The following is a 25,157-nucleotide window of genomic DNA, read 5'->3' on the forward strand; positions in this document are numbered from 1 at the left end:
TAACGTGAATGGTTCGGTTATATCTTTTTTGCTTAGTCACTTTTCCTCGTCCTCGGTTTTTACTCCAAGGTTAAGAGTTTGAAACTATTTTTCTTTAAGATATTCCAGCCTCGATCTCGACTTATCCCGAAGTGGGTTTAGGTTCCTACTTATCGTCGATTAGTTTTTTGGCTGGTTTGTTCCGAACCTGTTAAGTTTGCACATCTGGTTAACTCCAAACGTTTTCTGTTTTTTGATAACTCGGTTATGTCCGAACTATCTAAGCTCGCGTATCTGATTATATCCAAATACTTCATTTTTGATAATTCAGTTATGTCCGAACTATCTAAGCTCGCGCATCTGGTTATATCCAAATACTTTGTTTTTGATAATTCGGTTACGTCCGAACTATCTAAGCTCGCGCATCTGGTTATATCCAAATACTTTGTTTTTGATAATTCAGTTATGTCCGAACTATCTAGGTTCGCGTATCTGGTTATATCCAAATACTTTATATATATATATATATTTTTTAAGCTATATATACCAATGATGCCCCCTTAATATCCTATGAGTGTGACCATAGGTTATTAAATTAAGAGAGATTGCAAAAATAAAAATAAATTACATGTGAAACAAAGTAGACCTTTCATTTGATGAAATTCAAAAACAAACTAACATAGATAGAAAATCATGGTTACAGGCAACACTTTTCCTATACTATTGATAATAAGGTCTAAGGTGTTCGCCATTCCATGCTCGAGGTATCAGGCTCCCATCTAATCTCGCAAGTTTATATACGCCAGGTCGGATGACTGATTCTATCTGGTATGGTCCTTCCCAGTTCGGCCCGAGCACCCCAGCTGTTGGATCTCGGGTTGCCAAGAATACTCGTCTCAAAATCAGGTCTCCCACTCCGAAATTTCGATCTCGAACCCTCTTATTGAAATATCTCGTGGTTCGTTGCTGGTAAGCAGCATTCCTCAGCTGAGCCTCTTCTCTTTTTTCATCGATCAAGTCTAGGGTTTCTTCGAGCTGAGTATGATTGGAACTTTGATCGTAAATCTGAGTTCGGATCGTCGGAATTTCGACCTCGATGGGCAACATCGCCTCGCAGCCGTACGCTAGAGAGAACGGAGTATGTCCCGTTGATGTCCGAGCTGTAGTCCTATATCCCCAAAGGACTTGAGGCAATTCCTCGGGCCAACGTCCCTTTGCCTCCTCCAACTTTTTCTTTAGAGAACTCTTGAGAGTTTTGTTAACGGCTTTGACCTGACCATTCGCTTGAGGGTGAGCCACTGATGAAAAACTCTTTATTATACCGTTCTTGTTACAAAAGTTGGTGAATAAGTCACAATCGAACTGGGTTCCGTTATCAGATACAATCTTTCTTGGTACTCCATATCGGCATACGATGTTCTTTACCATGAAATCTAGGATCTTTTTCGAAGTTATGGTCGCCAATGGTTCAGCCTCCGTCCATTTTGTGAAGTAATCAACCGCGACCACAGCATATTTTACTCCTCCTTTGCCAGTTGGGAGTGAGCCTATGAGGTCGATGCCCCATACCGCGAAAGGCCATGGGGATGTCAACATGGTCAGTTCGGAAGGTGGAGCTCGGGGTATCGTGGCGAATCTTTGGCATTTGTCGCACTTTTTCACGTACTCGAAAGAGTCCGTTTTAATGGTTGGCCTGAAATATCCTTGGCGTATAATCTTCTTGGACAGGCTATGCCCCCCGGTATGGTCTCCGCAGAACCCTTCATGAATTTCTTCAATAATCTTCTTTGCCTCGGGAGGAGTCACACATCTGAGCAACGGCATAGAATACCCCCTTCTGTATAGCCTTCCATCCAGGATGGTGTAACGAGGAAGTTGATACATTAGTTTCCGAGCCTGATTTCGATCTTTTGGAAGAATTCCATTTTCGAGATAATCAACTATCGGGCTCATCCAGGTCGGCTCTGTCTCGATCATACACACATCTTCCTCGTCTGGCTCAGTAATGCTAGGTGTTGACAGGTGTTCTACGGGTACAACATTCAGCTCTTCATTTTCGGCGGAAGTGGCGAGCCGAGCTAAGGCATCTGCATTTGAGTTTTGCTCTCGGGGAACCTGTTTGATTGCATAAAACTCGAAATACTCTAATGCAGATTTTTCCTTCTCCAGATAAGCTGCCATTTTTGTGCCACGAGCCTGGTATTCTCCCAAGATTTGATTAACCACGAGCTGGGAGTCGCTGTAGCAATGTATAGCTTTGGCCTTGAGCTCTTTTGCTATTCGTAGTCCCGCAAGTAAAGCCTCGTACTCAGCTTCATTATTAGATGCTTTAAAGCCGAACCTTAAAGCAGAGTGAAATTTGCTCCCTGCAGGAGTGATCAGAATAACTCCTGCCCCCGCTCCATTTTCATTTGACGACCCGTCGACGTAAAGTTTCCACAGCTCATGGGCCGTGGTTGTTACCTCGTCGTCGGCTATACCGGTGCACTCCACTATAAAATCCGCCAACGCTTGTGCCTTAATGGTCGTTCTCGGATGGTAGGTGATCTCGAACTGTCCGAGCTCAACTGCCCATTTAAGGAGTCGACCAGACGCCTCTGGTTTAGACAAGACTTGCCTTAGTGGTTGATCTGTTAGTACATGGATAGGATGTGCCTGAAAGTAAGGGCAGAGCTTGCGAGATGAGTGGATTAGACTGAGGGCGAGCTTCTCCATCAGTGGATATCTTGATTCTGCCCCCAGTAATATTTTACTGATATAGTAGACGGGTTTCTGTATTCTCTCTTCTTCTCGAACGAGCACCGCGCTTATCGCGTGTTCGGTAGTTGAGAGGTATAGGAACAGTACTTCTCCCGTCTCAGGCTTCGATAGGATGGGTGGTTCGGCTAAGTGCTTTTTGAGCTCCTGAAAGGCTAGCTCGCACTCATTTGTCCATTCGAACTTCTTACTTCCCTTCAATAAGTTGAAGAATGGGAGACCGCGGTCCGTTGACTTCGAGATGAACCTGCTCAGAGCTGCCATCCTGCCAGTCAAGCTTTGAACATCTTTATGCTTCCGAGGTGAAGGCATATCGATCAGGGCCTTTATTTTGTCGGGATTAGCCTCGATCCCACGAGAGTTGACAATGAAACCCAGAAATTTTCCTGAAGACACCCCGAAAGTGCACTTTTGAGGATTCAACTTCATGTTGTACTTTCTGAGCACGCCAAAGCACTCTTCGAGGTCATCAACATGGTTCTTGTTAAGTTGAGACTTTACAAGCATGTCATCAACATAAACTTCCATGTTGTTCCCTATTTGTTCTGAGAACATCATGTTTACGAGCCGCTGGTACGTGGCTCCGGCATTCTTGAGTCCGAATGGCATGACATTGTAGCAGTAGAGCCCTTTATCTGTGATGAAGCTCGTATGCTCTTGGTCGGGGGTGTGCATGGGAATCTGGTTATATCCAGAATAGGCATCCATGAACGACATCAGACCATGCCCCGCCGTGGCGTCTACGAGCTGGTCAATTCTCGGCAGTGGAAAACAGTCTTTTGGGCAGGCCTTGTTGAGGTCCGAGTAGTCAATGCACGTTCTCCATGTCCCATTGGGCTTCGGGACCAACACTGGATTGGCCACCCAGTCAGGGTAAAAGGCGTCCCTAATGAAATTATTTGCTTTCAGTCTGTCAACTTCCTCCTTTAGTGCTTTCTTTCTGTCTTCATCCAGCTGTCTTCGCTTTTGTTGCTTCGGGGGAAAGCTTTTGTCTATATTCAATGTGTGGCTCGCTACATTAGGGCTTATTCCCACCATGTCAGAGTGTGACCATGCGAAGACATCCTGGTTTTTCTTCAGAAAGCAAATTAATTGCTATTTGGCTTCGTCTAGGAGGTGTTTTCCGACCTTTACCTTCTTCGAGGGTTCAGCTTCGTCAAGCTGAACTTCTTCGAGCTCTTCCAACGGATCGAGGTCAACTTTCTCCTCAATCCTTGGATCGATTTCCTCGTCGATTTCTAAAACCGTCCCATCCTTATTTTGTATGATAACGAGCGCTTGAGCGCTCGTTTGTTTCTTTCCCCTCAAAGAGATGTTGTAACATTCTCTCCCTGCCAATTGATCTCCTTTCAATGTTCCGACCCCGCTCGGAGTTGGGAACTTAAGGGCTAGATGCCTTACAGATGAAACTGCCCCAAGCCCGACCAGGGCGGGTCTCCCGAGCAGTACATTGTAGGCAGATGGTAACTCTACTACCACGAACTCCATCATCTTGGTCACCGAGACTGGATAGTCTCCCAAGGTCACAGGGAGTTCGATGGACCCCATACAGGCGGTTCCTTCTCCAGAAAAGCCGTACAAAGTGGTTGCGCAAGCCTTTAGGTCGCGAAGGGAGAGTCCCATTTTCTCTAGTGTTGCTTTATAGAGAATGTTAACTGAGCTCCCATTGTCTATGAGAACTCGGCGCACTCTTTTGTTGGCAAGCTGCAGGGTGATGACTAGTGGATCATGATGAGGGAACTGGACATGGGAAGCATCTTCCTCGGTGAAGGTTATAGGTTGAGTTTCAACCCTTTGGCTTTTTGGTGCCCTTGGTTCGGGTTCATAAGGAGACCCGTCCCCTGTCTTCAGCTCATTCACATATCGCTTTTGAGCATTTCTACCCCCTCCTGCGAGATGAGGACCTCCCGAGATGGTTATTACGTCCTCTCCATCTATCGGCGGAGGCCTATCTTCTTCCCGAGATCGGAAGTTATTATTCTGTGCTGTCGGAAGTGCGGCTACTCTCTGGCTTGCAGTAGTCTGTCCAGTACTCTGGTTTTTGACATACTGCCGGAAATAACCTCTCGAGATCAACCCTTCGATCTCGTCCTTCAGCTGTCGGCACTCATCAGTTGTGTGTCCGGTGTCTCTATGAAACCGGCAATACTTACTGGAATCCCTCTTGGACTTTTGATTCCTCATTGGGTCCGGACGCCTGAAGGGGACCTGGTTTTCATTAGCCAGGTATATATTTTCCCGAGACTCGTTGAGCTCGGTGTGTACTTTATATACGGAGTAATACCTTTCTCCTTTCTTTTTCTTTCCTCCTTCAGCCTCGGGGTTATTTCCCTCGCTCTTTTTCCTCTTAGAGGGATTCTCTGAGGTAGGCTGTGAAGCCGCTGGGTCAGCCGAGGTTGAGGCGGAGTTAATGTTTATCGTTGTAGTTTCGGTTTGCGAGGTTGCTTTTAGCGTTGACCTCGCCTCCTCTACATTGACAAATCTCTGCGCCCGCTTATTAAACTCGGTTATTGACCTCACCGGTTTCCCTTGCATGTCATCCCAAAGGGCACTTCCAGGTAACACACCAGCTCGGATGGCCATCAAGTGCCCACTGTCATCCACGTCTCGAGCTCGGGCGACCTCTAGATTAAATCTTGTCAGGTAGCTTTTCAGTGTTTCGCCCGGTTGTTGTCGGACGTTAGTCAAAGTGGATGCTTCGGGTCTGACTCCCATCATAGCCCGGAACTGCTTCTTGAAGTCTCTAGACAATTGATCCCACGAAGTTATAGAGTGTCTCTTGTACTTCTCGAACCAACTCTTGGCAGGTCCGGCCAATGATGTCGGAAACAACATGCATCTGAGCTCGTAACCTACATTACTGGCTCTCATAATAGTGTTGAACGTACTCAGGTGGCTACATGGGTCGGTTTTTCCTTCAAACGTTGGGACGTGAGGAATCCGGAACCCTTGAGGAAACTGAGTGTTAGAAATATTAGGAGCGAATGGCTCGAGCTCCTCATCAGAGTCCTCGTATCGACCACTCCCTCGTTCATTCTTCAAAAGCCTAAAGGCTTTTTCGAGCTGATCAATCCTTTCTTGAACTGGGTCCTTAGGTGGTGTCTGGAATTGATAGTCATTAATCGCGATCCCAGGCTCGCGTCTCCGTGAGGGATCTCTACGCCCATTCAGATGATTCCTTAGATCCGGATTTGTCAAATCTCCCTTTCCCCTGCTCTGATTCAGATGATTTCGCAGGTCAGGATGACTCTTGCGATTCCCAGTATTTTTACGACCTCGGTCGTGCTTACTGACGGACCTAGTCTCTCTGGACTCATCACTGGTGAAACTCATTGATCGGTCATTTTGTGGTGGATCCTTTCTACGTCGCCTTGTCTCCGCAGTGCGAGATCGAGACGTCTGACTTCTCTCAGATGGTGCGCCTCTCCGCTCCTGGAACGTCTCCCTGTTTCCTTGTCCTTCCCCTGCACGCCCTTGATCCTGATCTCGAACAGGTTGAGCGTTTCTGCGGGGAGGTGAAGGATATCTTATGGGAGACGGAGGGAATCGTATAGGCGACGGTGGTTGTCGCCCTTGCCTCGGCCTAGAGGGTCCAGAATTTGCCCGAGATGGGTCAGTCGCGTTCGGTGCACTACCAGGAACCTGAGTCCGAGCCTCGGCAGGAGCTCGGTTGTTCTCAGTTCCTGCAGGCACTTCCACAGGTGGATTAGGCGGGACCCGAGCTCGGGTACTCCTCTGAGGCCTAGAAGGAGCAGATGGCTCTACTGGTGCTGGAGGTTATGTCGGCCTCCTTGTGGCAGCATTTTTTCGTGGACGTCCACGGGGCCTCCGGGGAGGAACGTGCACGTCCCTTGGAGGAGGGACTTGGTTTTCGCGCGGAGGCGGGGGCTGAGCCACCTGCACCTCTGCGGCTATCCTGGTCAACTCCTCGTTACGTTTGTTGGCTTCTGCCAACAACTGTTTCAGCTGCCGATTCTCCAATTCTACAATAGGGACATAACGCTCAGGATTGTAGTACATGTCCTCATCCCTTGGTTGTGGAGGTGGTCCCCGAGAATCAGAGGACCCACTTCTTTCATCAGCATCCGGGTTCTCCATTGGCTGTTTTCCAGGACGCCTTGGGTAATTTTCTTCAGGGGTGTTCTTATTGTTTGCAGCCATGAATCTCTCAAGGATGAATGCTTAAGGCTCTCAATGAAAGCACCAAACTGTTGACGCCGTTTTTCGTCAACAGATAAAAGAAGAGCACAAAAACAATGGATGACGATGGCCAAACGGAACAAACAAATCAAACACACGATTTTTTACGTGGTTCAGCAGTTAAATCTGCCTAGTCCACGAGTCTCTGTTATTAATCTTAAGATTATCTCTGAAAAATTCTTTAGCATGAATTCTCTAGAGTTTTCTCTCAAAGATCAGAATTTCGGTCCATTACAATGGTGCATGGCTTCTCTATTTATAGAGAAGGATGCAGAATACTATCCCACATATTTTGGGTAGTTACTCTTTTGTGAATAAAAATAAATGCCTTTAAATGCCTTTAATCAGATAAACAAGGAAACGTCCCTGAAGACCAGGGAATGCATAACTGACTAAATAATATCCCACGATTCTTGGGGATTTACATCAATAAATGAGGATTACATCTCATGTTTACAATACTTGTAGATATTCAAGGTGGTTATAGCGTATCTCCAAGGCTTCAACATCTCAGGTTTCATGTCATTGTGCGAGCCACTGACATCTCCCGAGCTAACATTTCTTTCGAGATAGTACATCGAGCTCAAGACCCATGCTCCGAAGTCCCTGAAGATGAAGGTGTTCTCGGAGCTACCTTTCGAGATCGAGATCATTTCGAGGTCACCGCATTCGAGATCATATATCATACTTTGCATGCTCGATTTACAATCCTAGATCATACTCTAATCCTCACGAGACCATTTATTGCGAACTCAGCTTTCGAGGTCATATTTACCATGGCTCGAAATCTGGGTATAACATAATCTAATAACACTAATTTCAAATAATTAAACTACAATATATTATAATAAAATAACTATAAAAACACACAAAAATCTATGAAATCAAAATAAACCCCATAAATTCAAAATTACTTAAAAACTTAATAAATCAATTAAAAATTCAAGAACTAAGCAACAATTACCATATAAAATATGGTAAAATAACTCTATTTTGTAGAGTTATCAACAATCACATAGGGTCGTGCCCTGCAATACAAACTATAGGGCCACGCCCTGCTCTACAGGTTTAACAGTTTTCTTACCTGTGTCCCAAGCTTCCCGAGCATCGATATCCAGAGCACAATCCCTTAGTCCGAGCCTCGCTGAAAACCTAGTCACAACGTATCAACAACATCCGTTCATCAAGCTCTAATCCGTTAAATAACTTTGGAATGAAATTCTAGTCTCTGGGACCTTGGATTCTATCAATCCGGGTGATAAAATCCACCCCAAGCCTTAATAATTGGGTTCCCAAGCCAAAAACCTACAAACACAACCAATACATTGAATTAGGGCTGCGGCGCGCCCCAAAACAGAGGCACAATGCCTCCCTGCTGGGAGACACGGGCCGCGGCATGCCATTCCTAGGGTCGCGGCGCGCCTCAAGAACAGAGGCCTCCCCAGGCCTCCACGCACACGCAGGCCGCGACTCGCACCCCCAAACCCAGAAAACCTCCATTTTCCCTGCATTTCCTTCGAGCCAATCCTTCTAAAATCATCCCAACTCAATATCTAAACCCAGAATTAAGCTTGGACTTCCCTACCACACCATCTAGGCTCCACAACAAGTCCAAAACAATCATATAAACTCAGCCCATAACTAAACTCAACTCAATAATCTAGTTCACATGAAACTTACAATTCTAACCAAAACTCAGCAGAAACTCAAAGAATTTAGTGTTAGACTAATTACCTCAACTGGTAGCTTTGCCCTTGAGTTAATCCCCAACCACAGCCAGCTTCAATTCCCTAAGAACTAAGCCCAAAATTCTCTAATACCTCAAAGTCTTCAACCGCAAGGAAGAGGAAGGAGGGAACCAAAGGAGAGAGAGAGTCTTGAGTTATACCTTATCTTTTCTGAGTTCTAGTAAATTCCTAAGCCTCTAAGTGTATAACCTTTAGCCAAAAAGACTAAATTTCCCATAAGCCTAACATTAACCCTTTAATGACATCAAGGGCATTTCATTCATTTGCCAAATCTCGCTAAGTCCTCGAGTATTCTTATAAATCCCCATTTAATTTCGACATACTAAATTATTGATAAGTTACTAACCATTACTCATTAATTCTTGAACACAAATTATATACCTAAAATACCCCTAGGCTCCTCTCGAGCCTGGTATTCGACCCCGTTGTGACTTTTTAGCTAAATCGCTCTCTAGGACTGTCTCGGGTGGTGCATCACAAATATATCACCACTCACACGTGGTGTCAATCACAATATACACAAATATGCATTCATGGCCTCAACAGACTAAAATTACAAACATGCCCCTAATAATTAAATGGGGCCCACATGCATATTTAATTCACCCAACACATGCATTTCTAATCACATACTCATCAAATTCACATATTAATATAATAAATCACTTATTGCCCTTCAGGCACGCTAATCAAAGCCCTAAGCCTTGTTAGCAAATTTGAGACGCTACATTATTGGCGAGGGCAGTGGCCACCCGTTATTTGTTCTGGAAAGTTCAGAGTTAAGCCGGGCAGGCTCCGGGTTATTCCTGACAGGTTCTGGGTTATCATTTCGAGCTATCGAAGAAGCTCAGTTATTCCTAGTTCCTGCAGGAACACTTCCTATAGGATTGTTCCTAACAGGGTTCCGAGCGTTCTCTCTAGGTCGACCATTGCTGGTGTTTGTCCTGTGTCTCGGTTGAGCTTGTTGGGCCCTTTGCTCAGCCATCCTGGCAGCTGTACTCCCACGGGGTCATCCTCTGGCCCTCCGAGGTGGTGCCTATACTTCAGCGGCTTGTCTCACCAACTCCTCGTTTATCCGTGTAGCCTCGACCAGTTGTTCGCACAATCTGCGATTTCCTAATTCCACTATTGGCACATACCTTTCAGGATTGTAATGCAAGTCTTGATTAGGCCTAGGGGTCTGACCAGGCCGTCCCCTTGAGGCCGATGATGCACTCCCCTCATTGGGACTTTGATCCACCACAGGCTACTTTCTAGGCCTCTGAGGGTGGTTTTCAGTCTAAGGAGTACGCTCCTCGGGGATTTGAGGTAACTGTCGCCCACAAGTTTCAGGGATGTTCAAGGCGGCCATTGATGTTGCGCAGGAGGTTTTTACTAAACAATACAAAGAATTGCTTAATGATTTCAACTAAAGCACCAAACTATTGACGTCGTTTTTTCATCAACTTAATTATGTAGAGCAATAAACAATTAATTTATAAAGAATAGAAGAAATCAGAGATTTTTAACAGTGTTCAGCCGTTACAATCTGCCTATGTCAACATGTCACTATTATTATGAACACTCTGTAAAAGTTTCGGATGATAGTAATTTGGCAGTCTCTTCTCAGTAAAAAATTGTGCCTAAGTACAAATGACCTAGTCCAGGCTATTTATAGGTCTAGTTGTAGGAATATTTTCCTCCCAGTTCAGGGAAGTTGCAATCAAATATTTACATTCAAATAAATATCTCAATTAATAGTACAAATCAAATGCATTAGTTAAATAATGATCCTATAAAAATAGGGATTCGTTACAACGTTTTGACCAATTCCAAAGAAATAGGGATTTCCCAACAGCTTTTCCGTGTGGTGAACGCGTCATCGAGCTTGAACATTGCTTCAATGCGCTTTCGAGATCACTCATAGCTTCGAGCTCATCAGTTCAGTTGTTGCCTCATCCTCACTTGCTAAGTCGATCGAACTCGTCCCTCGGAGAAAGTTGGTATCCTCGAGCCTGCAACTCATGCTCGAGCGTTGATAGCAAATCTAGAATCATTCGACAATTTGTACAAGTGTACTGCTAACACTTGTTAATCCCGAGCTTCTCCTTTATGAGCCTACATTTCAAGACTATCTATTTAATCTCGAATTTTGAGTGCAACAACTTTCAATTTAAACCAAAATTGAATTCAAAGGAATATTTTGTAAAATTTGTACTAAATGATAAAATAAAATAAATAAATATATTATAGTATTTTTAAAAATAAGTATTTTTTAAAGGATTTTAAAAATAAGTTGAGATATTTAAAACAAAATACCAAACTAAATTAATATATTTCTTCACTTAAAAGTTAAAAATAGTAGTTAGTATAAATAATTGAGGTTTTGTGCAAAATGACTCTTAATGGTGTGTGAAAGTAAGTAAATGTCTATGATTTTAATTTTGTAGTAAAATAGCCTAATCACATTTTTAATATTACATATTACTAAATATGTCATTTAGCAAATTACTATTTTATTCTAAATATTTTAATATTATGGTATATGTATATTATTTTTTATTTTGAAGTTATTTTGATTTTTTTTTCGTTTTTTACGAGTTGTTGAATGATATATCATACCACAAAATATATATATTGAGTTGAAAAATAATATACCAATAAAACTTACAAAATTATTATTAAAAATATATATACTTTGCTAATAAAATTATATACTACCATAATACAAAATTATATAGTACCATTATGTATAATAAAATAGAAACTAAATATTATAAAAAAAATGGAGAAATTTGCAGCCTAACCCCATTTTCTTTAATTTTGGTGGGAAAACCCCCTTATGTTTGATTTGTTGAACACTTAACCCCATTTTCTTTAATTTTGGTGGGAAAACCCCCTTAAGTCCCGTTCCGTTTGCAATTCACTGTTTCGTGCATTGAGGGTTGGAGAGTTTGTGGGTTGTTGTCGATTTCCAAACTCTCCAACCCCGAACGATTTTTTCTTCTTCTTTTAATCAGCCCTAAAATCGACCAGATCTGGAGCGTAAGTATCTTTTGATATTGGAGGAGTTGATTTTCTGATTGGGTCGAAGCTAAATCGCACCAGGTGTGCGTAAACTCTGTTCAAAGTTTTGACCCCAATACTCACAGTCGACATATTCTGGGAAAAAAAATTGTAGATTTGGATCTTATTTATTAGATTTATTTTATTATGTATTATTTTCAAAACACAAAAATAGTTTTAATTTGCCACCTGTGTATTAAAGCAGCCACGTTGGTAGATAGGCTGAGTTGGATTGTGTGGATAATGGGGTCAATGCACGGAATAGTGAATTGCAAACTGTACGAGACTTGTGGGGGTTTTCTCACCAAAATTAAAGAAAAGGTGGTTAAGTGTTCAACAAAACAAACATAATGGGTTTTCCCACCAAAATTAAAGAAAATGAGATTAAGTGTTCAACAAAACAAAAATAAGGGGATTTTCCCACCAAAATTAAAGAAAATGAGGTTAAGTGTTTAACAAAACAAACATAAGGGGATTTGGCCGCAAATTTCTAAAAAAAAATAATATATCATACCACGAAAAATATATACATCAATTAGAAAATAATATACTAATAACTTATAAAAAACTTAAAAAATCAATATAACTTTAAAACTAATTAAACAAAACTCTTAAACAAATAAATAAAATGTTAGAAAATAACAATTTAAATAAACATTTCTCTACAAATTTAAAAATGGAGATATTATCTTCTTCTTGACATTGTTTTAGTTATTTTCCTATAATTTCTCAAATAAATTTTCAAAGAGCTGGGATGATTGGAATTTCAACGACATTTGACTTCTTTCTAGATTGAAATAGGGCTTCCCCTTTCTCCTTTTCCTCTTCTCCGGAGTCGCGTAGTCATCACCGTCTGGACCTCTCCACCGTCAAGGGAACCGCTATAAGGTGTCGGCTGGGAACTTTAACCTAAGCCTCGCCGGTGAAAGAAAGACGGCCTAAGGATTGAAACCCCCCTGGTGAAGCTCTTCAAATTCCTCTGTGCTAAGCCGTGTCAATCAGTGCTCCGCCGCGTCACCGGTGGATTCGGTTGTTCCTTGGCTCCTCCCGTCAGGAAAATTTCATATATTTCGATTGAGAACCGACTTTGTGGAGTGTCAGTTGATTGCTTGCATATCGATTTGGTTAGTGAAAAGTAGGTAAATGTTTTCAATTACCCAACTCTTTGCTGTGTTATAATCTTGAGACATGTAGTTGAGTGAGTAGTCTGATTCTATGCCGTTATAAGCTAATTTTGAAATTGAAATTCAGAATTTTCGAAAGATACATAAAATCATTGGAAATATGAGATTATGTAATGAAATTCCACATGACAGTTATACGGTTGAACATATATGAATGAGTGAGTTGTGCTGGTTGAATGAATTGTTTTCATAAGAGATTGTTAGTTAATGATTATTCAGTTCGTTGAGATAATCTATGTAGTATGAGGGTCGTGTAAATGTGTTTGTAGAACTATTTTTCAAATGAAGTACTAGCCATGTAGGAGAAGGGTTTGGGTTGAGTGATCAATGAGGTGATTAATCGATATTCAAAAGTCTTACTAAGAAGCATGTTGTTTGTTCATTCAGCAATGTTTCCCTTCCTTTCAGGCATGAGTATATTGCGTTTTGGATTAGGAAAGCTCTATGTTTTGCTCGGAGAGGCAAGGCATTATACAGTAAGTTAACCAAAAAAATAAAAAAATTGGTAGACTGTGACGGCTTTTATTTTGTCAACCTGGGGACTTTTGAACTCTAGGAATTTACTCGTTATATACTGGTGTTTGTGAATGTATATAGTGCACGGATTTCACGTAATTTATTCATTATTTATACGCAATCTGTATAATCAGGTGATCCCACATCTGTGGAGAACATTAAGCAAACTTTATAAACAGTTTTGTGTTCTTTACCCTATAACAACAATGCATTGAGCTTTAGGAACTATGCCTACTCGTTATATGCGTAAGAAGGCTTATGATACCAGGAGAATGGCTACTTTGGAGAAATTTCTACAGTTAAAACCACCTTATTTTGAGGGAAAACCGGATCCATCTACTGCAGAGATGTGGCTTAAGTCAATTAAGGAGAAATTTGATACCTTGGATGTGCCTCCAAATTACAGAATGCAGTTTGCCACGTTTCTTTTCGAGGGAAATGCTGAGGCATGGTGGGACTTGATGGAAGATGATCATGACGTGGAGAACATGAATTGGGATCAATTTGAACAGTTTTTTCAGGAGAACTTTGTTACTGTTGATAATCATTTGTCAACGATTTCAGAGGTTTTTCTTGATGAGAATCTTGGTCCATTCAAGTTTTCAAAGGAAAAGAAAAAAATAAAAAATGGGTTGGTGACTAGGAAAAGCCAGAATCAGTTGCAAGGTTCACAGGGTAATGGGACCTCCTGTGGTGGTAGTGGTTTCTCAGGCAGTGGACGTTATAGTCCCTATAGCTGTTACAACTGCAACCAACAAGGCCATTTGAAGAAGGCCTGTCCATTACGTTTGCAACAATCTCCACTTTCCTTGAAGGGTTCTTTGGGTAGTCCGTCAGGTTCAGTTCAATTGGAAGTCAAGACTCCTCAGGGCAGTCAGGACCATAAACAGTTGGAAGGTTCACTGGGTAGTGGGATAACTAGTGGCAGTGGTTATAAGACTCCTCAGGGCAGTCAGTACCATAAAAAGTTGCAAAAGTTGCAAGATTCACAGGGTAGTGGGAAAACCAGTGGCAATGGTAATCTCTCGGAGCCTGGCCCTAAGGGTTCACTAGGCTGTTTCACTTGTGGCCAGCGCCATTTCAAGAAGAACTGTCCACTCCGACAACAAAAGCGACCTCAAACTAGTCAAGCTAGACCAAAGCAGTTTGCAGTAGCTAGGATTGGGAAGAAGAAGAAGAAGAATCAACTTCCGTTGCAAGGCCCAAAAGTTAATGGGAGCACCAACATTTGTTACAAGTGTGGCAAGGCGGGCCATTTCCAGAGGAGCTGTCGTATGATTAGCAGCACCGATCTCCACTTTCCTTGAAGTGTAAGAATTACAGCTTTTATATTACTCGTGAATATCTGGGTTATTGAGACCTAACCTATACATGTTAGCATATATAAAGAATACTCTGGAGCTATTTTGGTATGTAATACTAACCATCCAAAAAGATAATTAGAAGAAAACTAATAGGGTTGTTAATCTGAGTTCATACTGAGAACCTTGTGCCAATTATCTGTCACGTTGCACTTTTGGGCGGAGTACAGTGCAATTTGGGTTATGAAACCCATTTTTAGTAGTCAGAGGCAAGGCGTCAAGAAGTTAAGTTTATTGATCTCGTTAGACTAGCCTGCCTTAAAAAAAAAAAAATTCTGTTTGATGTTGTGTGATGTACCAGAGTTAGTATGTTTGAAGTACTTGAGTACCCAGTGTTATATATTTAGGCGTAACTTCCGTTTATTTTTTTGGTGCAGTTTGGTACAACTGTTTGTTTACATTGTTAAGTGTATTTATTACACATAGGTGGAAGTACTCAATTAAAATGATATTTATAGTGAAAGTATTTAATTAAAAAGATATTTGCAGTGAAAGTACCCATGTAAATTTGATGCCATGTAAGCAGATTTAACGGCGAAAATATAGTTGCATTAAAATATAGATATAAGGTAATTTTGCGACAAAAAATAAGCTGGGATATTTAAGTATTAGTGCTACAAACGTAATAATTTGTATACTTTCACTACGTTTCCCTGTATTATATAATGTGTTTATAAAGATGAATGACACCAGGATTTTACCTAATTTTTTTTGTTCGGAATAGGGATTTTACCTATATTTAATTCAGTGCTTATATAGTCTACTCTATGTTTACAACGTTTTGTTTGTTTGTTTGAGGATTTGCATATGTTTATGATTGAATATCAAATATGTTAAGAAGAATTTTGTGTTCAATTAATTTCATTTAATTTTATAACCCTTGTTCTTAATGTTACCGCACTTAACATCTGGGAGTGTAATATAGTGAGTTGAAGTTGGTCTTTGAATAGTGAATGTGAGTGTAACTAACACACGAAACTCTAATTGGTCTCAATTGTTCCATTTTTCTTTCTGATAAATCTACATAATTAGAATTATATTACTACTTTTTATACATCATATTAGTTTAATTCTTGAGTTCTTATTTTAGTTTGCTGTCTTTATTATTTTTTATTCTTTAATTTAATTTATCTATTTTATAATTTGGTATAAATTTATTTTATTTTGCATATTTTGTTACATTTATTGTTATGTAATTTTCTCCTTTAATTATTTATTTTATCCTCGTTTGCATTTAAAATTTGGTGCAGGTTTAAGAACTTATAAAAGCTTCATTGTGGGGTTAAAATTGAAAGAAGTCCTCAGCCAAGCGCAAGTGCAGAGCACACTACTCTCCCTGAGTTGTTTGATCAACAAGGTGAAGCCATCAGATGCGTAAGTGCAGTGCATGGTACTTAAGCCTTTGCTTGTGTCTTCGAACACTAGCATGGCAAAATGGGGCGGTGGGTTGGAGCCCCGAGCTAACGGGGCGGTTTTGCCCCAGTTTGTTCGGGGTAGTATTCGGGGCGGGGTGCCGACCTGCTGCGCTCTGCTATTGATTCAAGCAGGTCGATCGATGATGGTTAGAGATGCTCTAAGGATTTGTTCTGTGTATTAGAATTAAGCTATGTTATCCTAATCAAGGGAAGAGAGGAATCAAGGGATTGTTGAGGAATCCTAATCTTGATGATTTATTAAATTTAATTATTTAGCAACTAGATAATAATGAAAACAGTATTGTTCTATAACTATTATGATGAATGATCTTAAATTCTTATTTTTAAAAAAAATAAAAGAAGTAATATTGTGTGCATCTCAAACGTTTTTTTTTCTTTTTAATTTTAAGATAGTGTTGTAAAAATTATTTTTAGAGAAGATTTGAAGCGGGATCTTCAATCACTCAAATTATGTTGAACATTATATTTTTGTCACCAAAGAAAGACAATTTAAAAAAAAAAAATTGAAAATTGGAATTTTAATTGTTTTCTCACCTTTTTCTGGATCCAAATAATCAAACCATATATTCATTTTTAAGAATTGCGTGATAATAAATAATAGACTATAATTAAGTGACAACTAAAAATCCCACAACATTAAATTTCATATCAGTATATTATTTACTTTTTGTGCATATTTAGTAATTCTTGCGAAGAAACACGTACGTACCCTACAAAACAATCCAAATATTTTCTACACATACGCGATCATGATCATGATCATCTTCATCCTAGCTAGCTCAACTACTACACGGTGATGGAAATGGAATCATCAGTAGTGTAGGATCGTTCCATCGAGGTATACGGACCATCATCGTCTTCAGACTGATCAACAAACTGAATCTCTTCCAACTCTCTCACCACCTCCGACATATGGGGACGCTTCTCCGGAGACTTCTCAATACAATTCAAGGCAATCTCCAGCATCCTCAGCATTCCAGGCACGGCGCTTCTTCTATTCACGGCTATCTCTCCATCGAAAATCTCCGCCGTCCACTCTTCTCGCACCGCCTTGTAGACCCAACTACACAGGTCCACTCCTTTCACTCCGGCGGGTGCAGTGTAGGCTGCCACTTTACCGGTCAAGAGTTCCAAGAGGAGGCAGCCGTAGCTCCAGACGTCGGTCTTCTTCGAAACTCGCCTCGTCGACTTGTACTCTGGCGATCTGTATGAAACGGTGCGTTGAATCACGACGGCAGGTGCAATGATCAGGAAAGCAAGGCCGTAGTCGGATACCAAAGCGGTGTCGTTCCAGCCGAGAAGAATGTTTGTGGACTTTAGGTTCCCATGGGGGACTGTAACTTGGGAAGAGGTGTTTAGGTGTAGATATTCTATGGCACGTGCTACCCCACGTGCAACGTTTAATCTCGAGCCCCATCGAAATGGAATTCGCCCTCTTTCACCTTTGGCTCCTGCATTTATTTAATAGTCCAACATTAAGGTTTCTGAAAGTTAAAATTTTTGTTTTTTTATTTTTTAAACATAAAAATGAAATATTATTTTTATTTTTTTTATTTAATAATATAAAATGAGATAGATTTAACTGTTTAAAAAATTTTAAAAGTGAAAAAATTTTATTTTTAAAATTAAAAAAAAAATACAAATAAAGTTATCAAATATTGTTTATATTTAATTATCAAATTTTTAATTAATTAAATAAAAAATTATTTTTTTAAGTGTTACCAAATATCACCCATATATGTATATATTTATATGTGTAAATTTTGCTATAATAAATATTTATTAATTATATTAATATAAATTCAAATATTATAAAATATTATTATAATAATATTTAATACAAAAATAGATATTTAATAATTATATTAATATAAATTAATATGTTATAAAATATTATTATTACAATAATATATAATACTAAATAAATACATTATATATATGTATCATGTATTCAAATAATATGATAACTAAATAAGAAATTAAAATAATATTTATTTTTTATAAAGAATAAATAAATTTTTTCTCTAATCATTGATTGTGATTTAATCATGAATATTTTTTTTACTTTATATATTCTAGTTTGTGATCTAAAATATTATAGTATTATTTTAAATAAAAAATTATAAACAATATTTTGATCTAATTTTTCTTTTAATATCTTTATCTCATCTTTTATATATGGTATTATTTATTTATTTAAAATTTATATAGCAATAATAAATTAATTTATTAAGAAATTGTACAATAATAAAAACTTAATAAAAATAATTAATAAATTTTCAAAATAAAAACTAATCAAATTTTGACTTGTCCCTTGTATAAAAGCTCACCATGAATTCGTTGATAGAGGTTGCCTCTCTCGACATACTTATAGAGCAACAACTTCTCATTCTTGGAGTTGTAATAAGCCATAACAGGAAGCAAATTAGGGTGTTTGAGGCTAGCAACCAGAAGAAGTTTCTTGTTGAATTCCTCATCAGCCAAAGGCTTCAAGTTCTTCAACCGCTTAACCACCACCACCTTCTCTTCCATAATCATCGCCTTATAACAGTTCCCAAACGTCCCATGTCCCAACCCTTCCGCCGACGCCTTCAGCAGATCACCTATCGCAAAACTCCTCTCTTCCACCTCATCATCTCCACCAAGGAACATAAGCTTACCTTCACTTCCTTCACTTCCTTCTCCTCCAATGCTCTTCTTCTGATTCGTTTTTGTTAATCTTTTTTCAATATCAGCACCAGTACTAGTACTAGCACTAGCTTTTTTCACTTCAACGGTCTTGATTATTTGATGATTGATATTTTCATTTCCCTCACTTTTGATCACGATTCGTTGATCATTATTGTTAGCTCCCTCTTTCGATTCTCCACCTTGTTTGGTCCTATCTTTAATTATTTTCTTGAGCTTTTTCCGTTTCCTAAGGTACAAAACCACCATGAGAACCACCACCGCTACCAAAACTACATTCAAAAGAAGCAAATACTTCGTGTACGATTTCTTCTTATTGTCGTTGGATGATGATGAATAATCTTCAGTCGTAGACGAGGGGGTGGTGGCGTTTTGAGCATGAGACACAACGGAAGAGTAGTCGAGTTCATTATTTCCTGCATATGAATCAGAGCCAAAAAGTTCCAAGGACGGAGTTAAAGGGACAACACCACTGAGATTGTTGTAGGAGACGTTGAATTCCCTTAAGCTAGTTTGATTAAACGCTGGGACCGGTCCCGTCAGCGAGTTTTCCTCCACAAGAAACGACACCAATCCCAAGAGTCCCAAGACCGAGATCGGAATCTCTCCGGTAAATAAGTTTCGAGAAAGATCAATTCGCGTCAGTTTCGGGTTCAAACCAAACTCCATTAAAGTACCACTCAGAGAATTGTTTTTGAAGCTTAGAGTAGACAAGTCAGTCAATTTGACAAATGCGTTTAAGCTAATACGTCCACTTAAGTTCATGTTTTCCAACACTAATTCTGCCACGTGGCCTTCATTTGAGCACTTGATTCCGTACCATATTGGGGTACTTAAATTGCAGTGGGGACCAGACCAGACTTTGTTGAGGAAGTGATGGTTGAGAACTGCCTTTAGAGAGTAAAGGGCAGTTCTTTCTGAGTAATAGTAGTAATAGTTGTCTTGTTGATCTTCTTGTTTGGCTATGGTGAAAATGAGTAACAAAAGAAATGAAGTGATTAGGACTGGAAGGGACATACTAGATTTGATGGAAAATATGGAAGGAACTGTCATTTTGATTTTATTGTTTGGGATTTGATAGAACATATAATGATGAGAAAACTTTTGTTTATAAATCAATGATGATGAGATTAATTTAGTATAGATTGACAATTTTATTGCATGTAATTAATTTAATGATTGAATATTCTCATTGAAATTCCATTATTTGTACAGCTACACATGAATGGGGAGACAAAAACAAGACTCATTTTGACTTCTTTAGTTTGGCCTTTTTGATTATTATGGTTGTAAATCTGCTTGTTTTGTCTTCATTAATATGAGGTTATAAATTACGTTAACCTGAAATTGACTTATACTATATATATACATTGATCTTAAAACATTTTTTTTGTCATGTTTTGACCTGAGAAAACTAATAGTCGATTTTAAAATATATGTTTGACAGTTCATAGATTTATTTTTTATGTATAGACTTTGTCATATACGTGTTTGTATCATGTGTTATAAAGTATACACTTATGAATTTATTTATAGAAGGAAATAAACAAGAAAATATAATAATCATGACAACTGTATGAATGATATACTAAAATTAGTAGATTGCCCATATCGTTAAAGAAGTTCCTAGAGTTTATTTGTTTAATGCCAAAAAATTTCTTTGATAATATTTGGTGGAATTTTGGAAATAATACAATATATAGAGGCAGACTCACACTCAAAAATACAAACTACACATAAATATAAGACAAAACACAAAAATAAAAGTAGGAAGAGAATAAGAAAAGGAGATACAGTGCCATAACTCAAAATACAAATAAACAAGACTCAAACACACGATGAAAGAAGAAGATGCGGAAAGCACAACCTTAAAACAAATTATAAAGAACTTTGTCCATAAGATTATATTTCCACCCACTGATCTCTAGAATTCTTGGGGTACTGTCAAGGAAGTAATCTTTGGAATTTATCAAGCCTCACATGCTCTTAGGACAAAATTGAGAAGATGAGAATGTAAAGTATACTTCATAGTGCAAGGATCACAATACTAGTATTAATAGTACTATTTATAGATGTTTTTATCAATTTATGACCTTTTTGGACATTAATTAAGAGCTGATTTAGAATTTAAAATCTAAATTGGCAACATTAAAAATGCTAACAAAAAAGACTAATTTTGTATAACATGTGACATGTCGTCTAATGTGTAGGACATATTGCCAACCATATTGTTGTGAACAACAACACAAAGAACTAATCACACAACTCAGAACAAAGATGAACAAAGAGCAATCACACTCAACTTTACTTGGTTCAACAGAAAAAATAATTTGTTTTGTTGTCTACATCCAAGGTCTGAACACAGCCAGCAATGGCTGGTATATCTTTATTGATCAGCTAAGAACCTTTACAAATTATAGGGATTAACAATGGAAACTTGTTCCGAAATAAGAGAACAAAAATCAAAGCAATGCTCCTCTTACAATTCTCTTTGTACAAACGAATTATATCCCTCACAACTTTCTTTTCTGATACAAGTACAAGAGAAATAAAAAATGCCATATAAAGGCAAGAATTCTAACTAAAAAGAATGAGTAGCCAGCTGAGCTGCCACATAAGCCAACTCTTAAGTCACTAAATTAATCACCACAAATCCACCTTGATTTAGTCACTTAAGAGGTTAAAAAAATATAAATTGATTAGACCAGATCCAATAAGGTTCATTGTCAAATACCAAAGTTAATCAAGCTTAGGCGGTATCTAAACTTGGTTGTTGTAACACTCTTTGTTAGCATATCTGCAAGGTTGTCTTCAATGTTGATCTTCTTGGCAAAAACTTTCTTCAATGTTTCTAGTTCTCTGGTAAAATGGTATTTGATGTCAATATGTTTGATCTTTCACGCAATATAGGATTTTTGATTAAGTTCAAAGTACTTTGGTTATCATAGTACACTGTGATGTTCTTTAAGTTCAAACCAAACTCTTGAGTCAAGCCTTTCAATCAAAAAACTTCCTTAAATGCTTCAGTGGCTGCCATATATTCAGCTTTTGTTGTAGATATGGCCACCACTTTCTGCAAGTTTGACTTCCAGCTGACACAACCCCAAGTACCTTAAACACAAACCCTGTTAAATACCTTCTTGTATCCACATTAGCTGCATAATCAGAGTCTACATACCCCACAAAAATTTTGTGAGAATCAACATCTTTACCATAGATTAGACCTTGATTCAAAGTTCCTTTTAGGTACCTGAGAATCCATTTGAGTGTTGTCCAATGTGCTTCTCCTAGTTCACACATAAATATGCTCACAACACTCATAGCATGCCCCAAATCAGGCCTTGTACAAACCATTGCGTACATGAGATACCCTACAATGCTGGTATAAGGAACTTTAGCCATATAGCTCTTCTCTTCATTAGTCTTTGGAGCTTGAGTCTGTGACAACTTGAAATGATTTGCTAGTGGAGTAGGGACATGTTTGACACTATCCATAGAAAATTTCTGAATTACCTTCCTGATCAGATAACCTTCTTGAGACAACTTAATCACTCATTGTCTCTCTCTCTTTATTTCAATTCCAAGAATTCAACTAGATTAACCTAGGTGTTTCATTTTGAATTCTTTACTCAATGGAGCCTTAAGTTTATCTATTTCAAATCTTTTATTTCCAATGATAAGTATATCATCAACATACATAAGCAAATATACATGACCATTAAGATAGACACAAGGATCATAAGCACTTTTAGCAAAACCAATGGTTGAAATGAACTCATCAAACCTGATATTCCACTGTCTTGGAGCTTGTTTAAGCTCATACAATGATCTTTTGAGTAAACAAACTTGATCAGGATTACCATTTTCAAACCCCTCAGGTTGATTCATGAATATATCTTCTTCAAGATTTCCATGTAAAAAAGCTATTTTTATATCCATTTGATCAATTTCCATATGAAATTTAGCAGCCATTGCAGTCATTGCTCTAATTGAAGTTTGTTTTACCACAGGTGAAAAAATGTCATAGTAGTCAATACCTTCCCTCTGTGTAAAACCCTTTAATACAAGCATTGCCTTATATCTTTCTTTCTCTACCCCTGGTATCCCTTCCTTCTTCTTAAAAATCCACTTGCATCAAACTAGTTTCAGTTTCTCAGCTTTATTCACTAAGATCCAAGTGTTATTCTTAGTCAGGGACTTCATTTCCTCTTCCATGGATAGTTTCCATGAAGCACTATCCTTACTGCTCATTGATTCCTTGTAAGTTGTTGGTTCTTCACTTTCAATCTCTTCAACGGCTGCTAAGGCAAAAGCTATGAAATTAGCATAGCCAAATCGATCTGGTACTCTTGTTTCTCTTATTTCTCCGTGCCTATCCAACTGATAAGTGCTTAGATTAGGTTGTATGATTGCAGATGCTTCAGTCTCTTCCTGCCTTATAACTAATTCAATAGGTTAATCTCTAGTACAGTTTCCACCTCAAAACTGGCTTTGTTACTGTTGGAATTCTGAATAATTTCTTTGCTCCTTTTGAATGAAATTTCATCTTCTCTAAATAATGTTACATCTCTACTAATGATACATTTCTTAAATCTAGGTTCCAAACACCACAGTTTGTAGCCTTTAACACCATCTGGATACCCAATGAACATACACTTTATTGCTCTTAGCTCGAGTTTGTCTTGTCTAATATGAGCAAATGCAGTACATCCAAACACCTTCAAATGTTCAAAACTTGGTTTCTTTCCTGTCAATATTTCTTGTCGTGTCTTGAAATTAAGAGCTACTGATGGACACATATTAATCAAGTATCCATCAATTTTAATAGCTTCTCCCCATAAATGCCTCTCAAGTCCTGCTCCTTTCAACATACACCTCACTCTTTCTAAGAGTGTTATCACTACAAGAAAAAATGCTTTTAATAACACCGAAAATGTGTTACCAAAACATACGATAACACTTTCTGATGTGTTAAGACCGACTATGTTATCGTAGGTCAGGGTACTTTACATAACACTTTATTAGTGTTATACAGATGTGTTATTGTACTGTCAACGATAACACAATTTTTGTGTTATTTTAATATATAGATAAGTGTTGAATTATGTTATTTATAGTTGATTATATAACACTTTTTTTGTGCTATACTACACTTTAGTATAACACTTTTTTTGTGTTATACTACACTTTAGTATAACACATTTTTTGTGTTATACTATACTTTAGTATAACACATTTTTTGTGTTATACTACACTTTAGTATAACACATTATTTGTGTTATATAATGAAGTTTGCATAACATAATTCTTTGCATAAAAAGTGTTATTGTAATAGATATTATAACTCAATTTTTCTATTATTGTTATATTTAGATATGTTTAAATTCTCATTATATATTTTATTTATATAACACTAATTTATTCTATTATATTTTAATTTTTTTTATATAATTAAAATTAGATTTCTAATATATACTAGCATCATCAAATGAACTTCATTTTCAAATAACAAAAAGTAAGAACATTCTACATTGAATTAACAATCCACAATTTAATTTAAAACATTCAACACTGTCATCAACAACAAAATATTCTTTAAGTATTCAAGGAGTCTAAAAGTTACTAGTTTCAACACAAAGAAATAACGCTTTGCTGGATTTTTCCTCTACTTCTGCATCATCCATTGACAAGTTCTTAGAATTGTAGCTGTTTGATGGTTCTTCAATAACCTCTTTTTCAAATCCATTTTCCTTACCATTCTGGAGCTTAACTGAAGGACGCGTTCTCTTCAAAGGTGATAACAATTGTTATACCCAGATTTCGAGCCATGTTAATTATGACCTCGAAAGTTGGATTCGCAAATAAGTGGACTCATAAGGCTGGAAGCAAGCTCCAGGATCATATGCCGAGCTTGCAGGATATGGACGATCTCGAGTATGGTGACCTCGAAGAGTTCATGATCTCGAAAGATAGCCTTGGGAACACATTCATCTTCGGAGACAACTTCGGATCAGGGTTCCCGAGCTCGACGCGCATACGATCTCGAACAGATTGGGTGACCTCGGAAGATGTCTCCAGCTCGAAAGGTGACAGGAAACCTGGGAGACTAAAGCCTTAGAGATACGCAATAACCACATTGAATATCTACAAGTATTATAAATATGAGATGTAATCCTCATTTATTAATGTAAATCCCCTAGAATCGTGAGATATTATTTGATCAGTTATGTGTTTCCTGGTCTT

The 25,157-nt window shown here is 38.4% G+C and overlaps 2 protein-coding genes across 8 annotated transcripts; one reads left to right on the forward strand and one right to left on the reverse strand.

The window, feature by feature from the left end:
- Positions 1-12,463: 12,463 nt before the first annotated feature.
- Positions 12,464-16,582, forward strand: LOC133782038 (uncharacterized). 7 transcript variants are annotated; one of them, XM_062221184.1, is made up of 4 exons: positions 12,464-12,868; positions 13,322-13,389; positions 13,564-14,739; positions 16,041-16,582. In XM_062221184.1, exon 3 carries the CDS (start codon positions 13,657-13,659, stop codon positions 14,734-14,736), a length of 1,080 nt encoding a protein of 359 aa, XP_062077168.1. In that variant the 5' UTR covers positions 12,464-12,868; positions 13,322-13,389; positions 13,564-13,656; the 3' UTR covers positions 14,737-14,739; positions 16,041-16,582. The 7 variants fall into 7 exon arrangements, with proteins under 7 accessions (XP_062077168.1, XP_062077170.1, XP_062077173.1 ...); XM_062221186.1 differs by having other exon boundaries at positions 12,464-12,864; XM_062221189.1 differs by having other exon boundaries at positions 12,464-12,853.
- Positions 16,583-17,012: 430 nt separating this feature from the next.
- LOC133784960 (probable inactive receptor kinase At1g48480) lies at positions 17,013-19,967 on the reverse strand. Its single transcript, XM_062224223.1, has 2 exons — positions 18,557-19,967; positions 17,013-17,677 (listed from the first exon to the last, which is right to left on the reverse strand). The coding sequence occupies exons 1-2, from the start codon at positions 19,965-19,967 to the stop codon at positions 17,013-17,015; spliced, it is 2,076 nt and encodes a 691-aa protein (XP_062080207.1).
- Between the last annotated feature and the right edge of the window lie 5,190 nt (positions 19,968-25,157).

Source organism: Humulus lupulus, chromosome 6, assembly GCF_963169125.1.
Source record: "Humulus lupulus chromosome 6, drHumLupu1.1, whole genome shotgun sequence".
In the NCBI taxonomy this organism is placed as follows: Eukaryota; Viridiplantae; Streptophyta; class Magnoliopsida; order Rosales; family Cannabaceae; genus Humulus; species Humulus lupulus.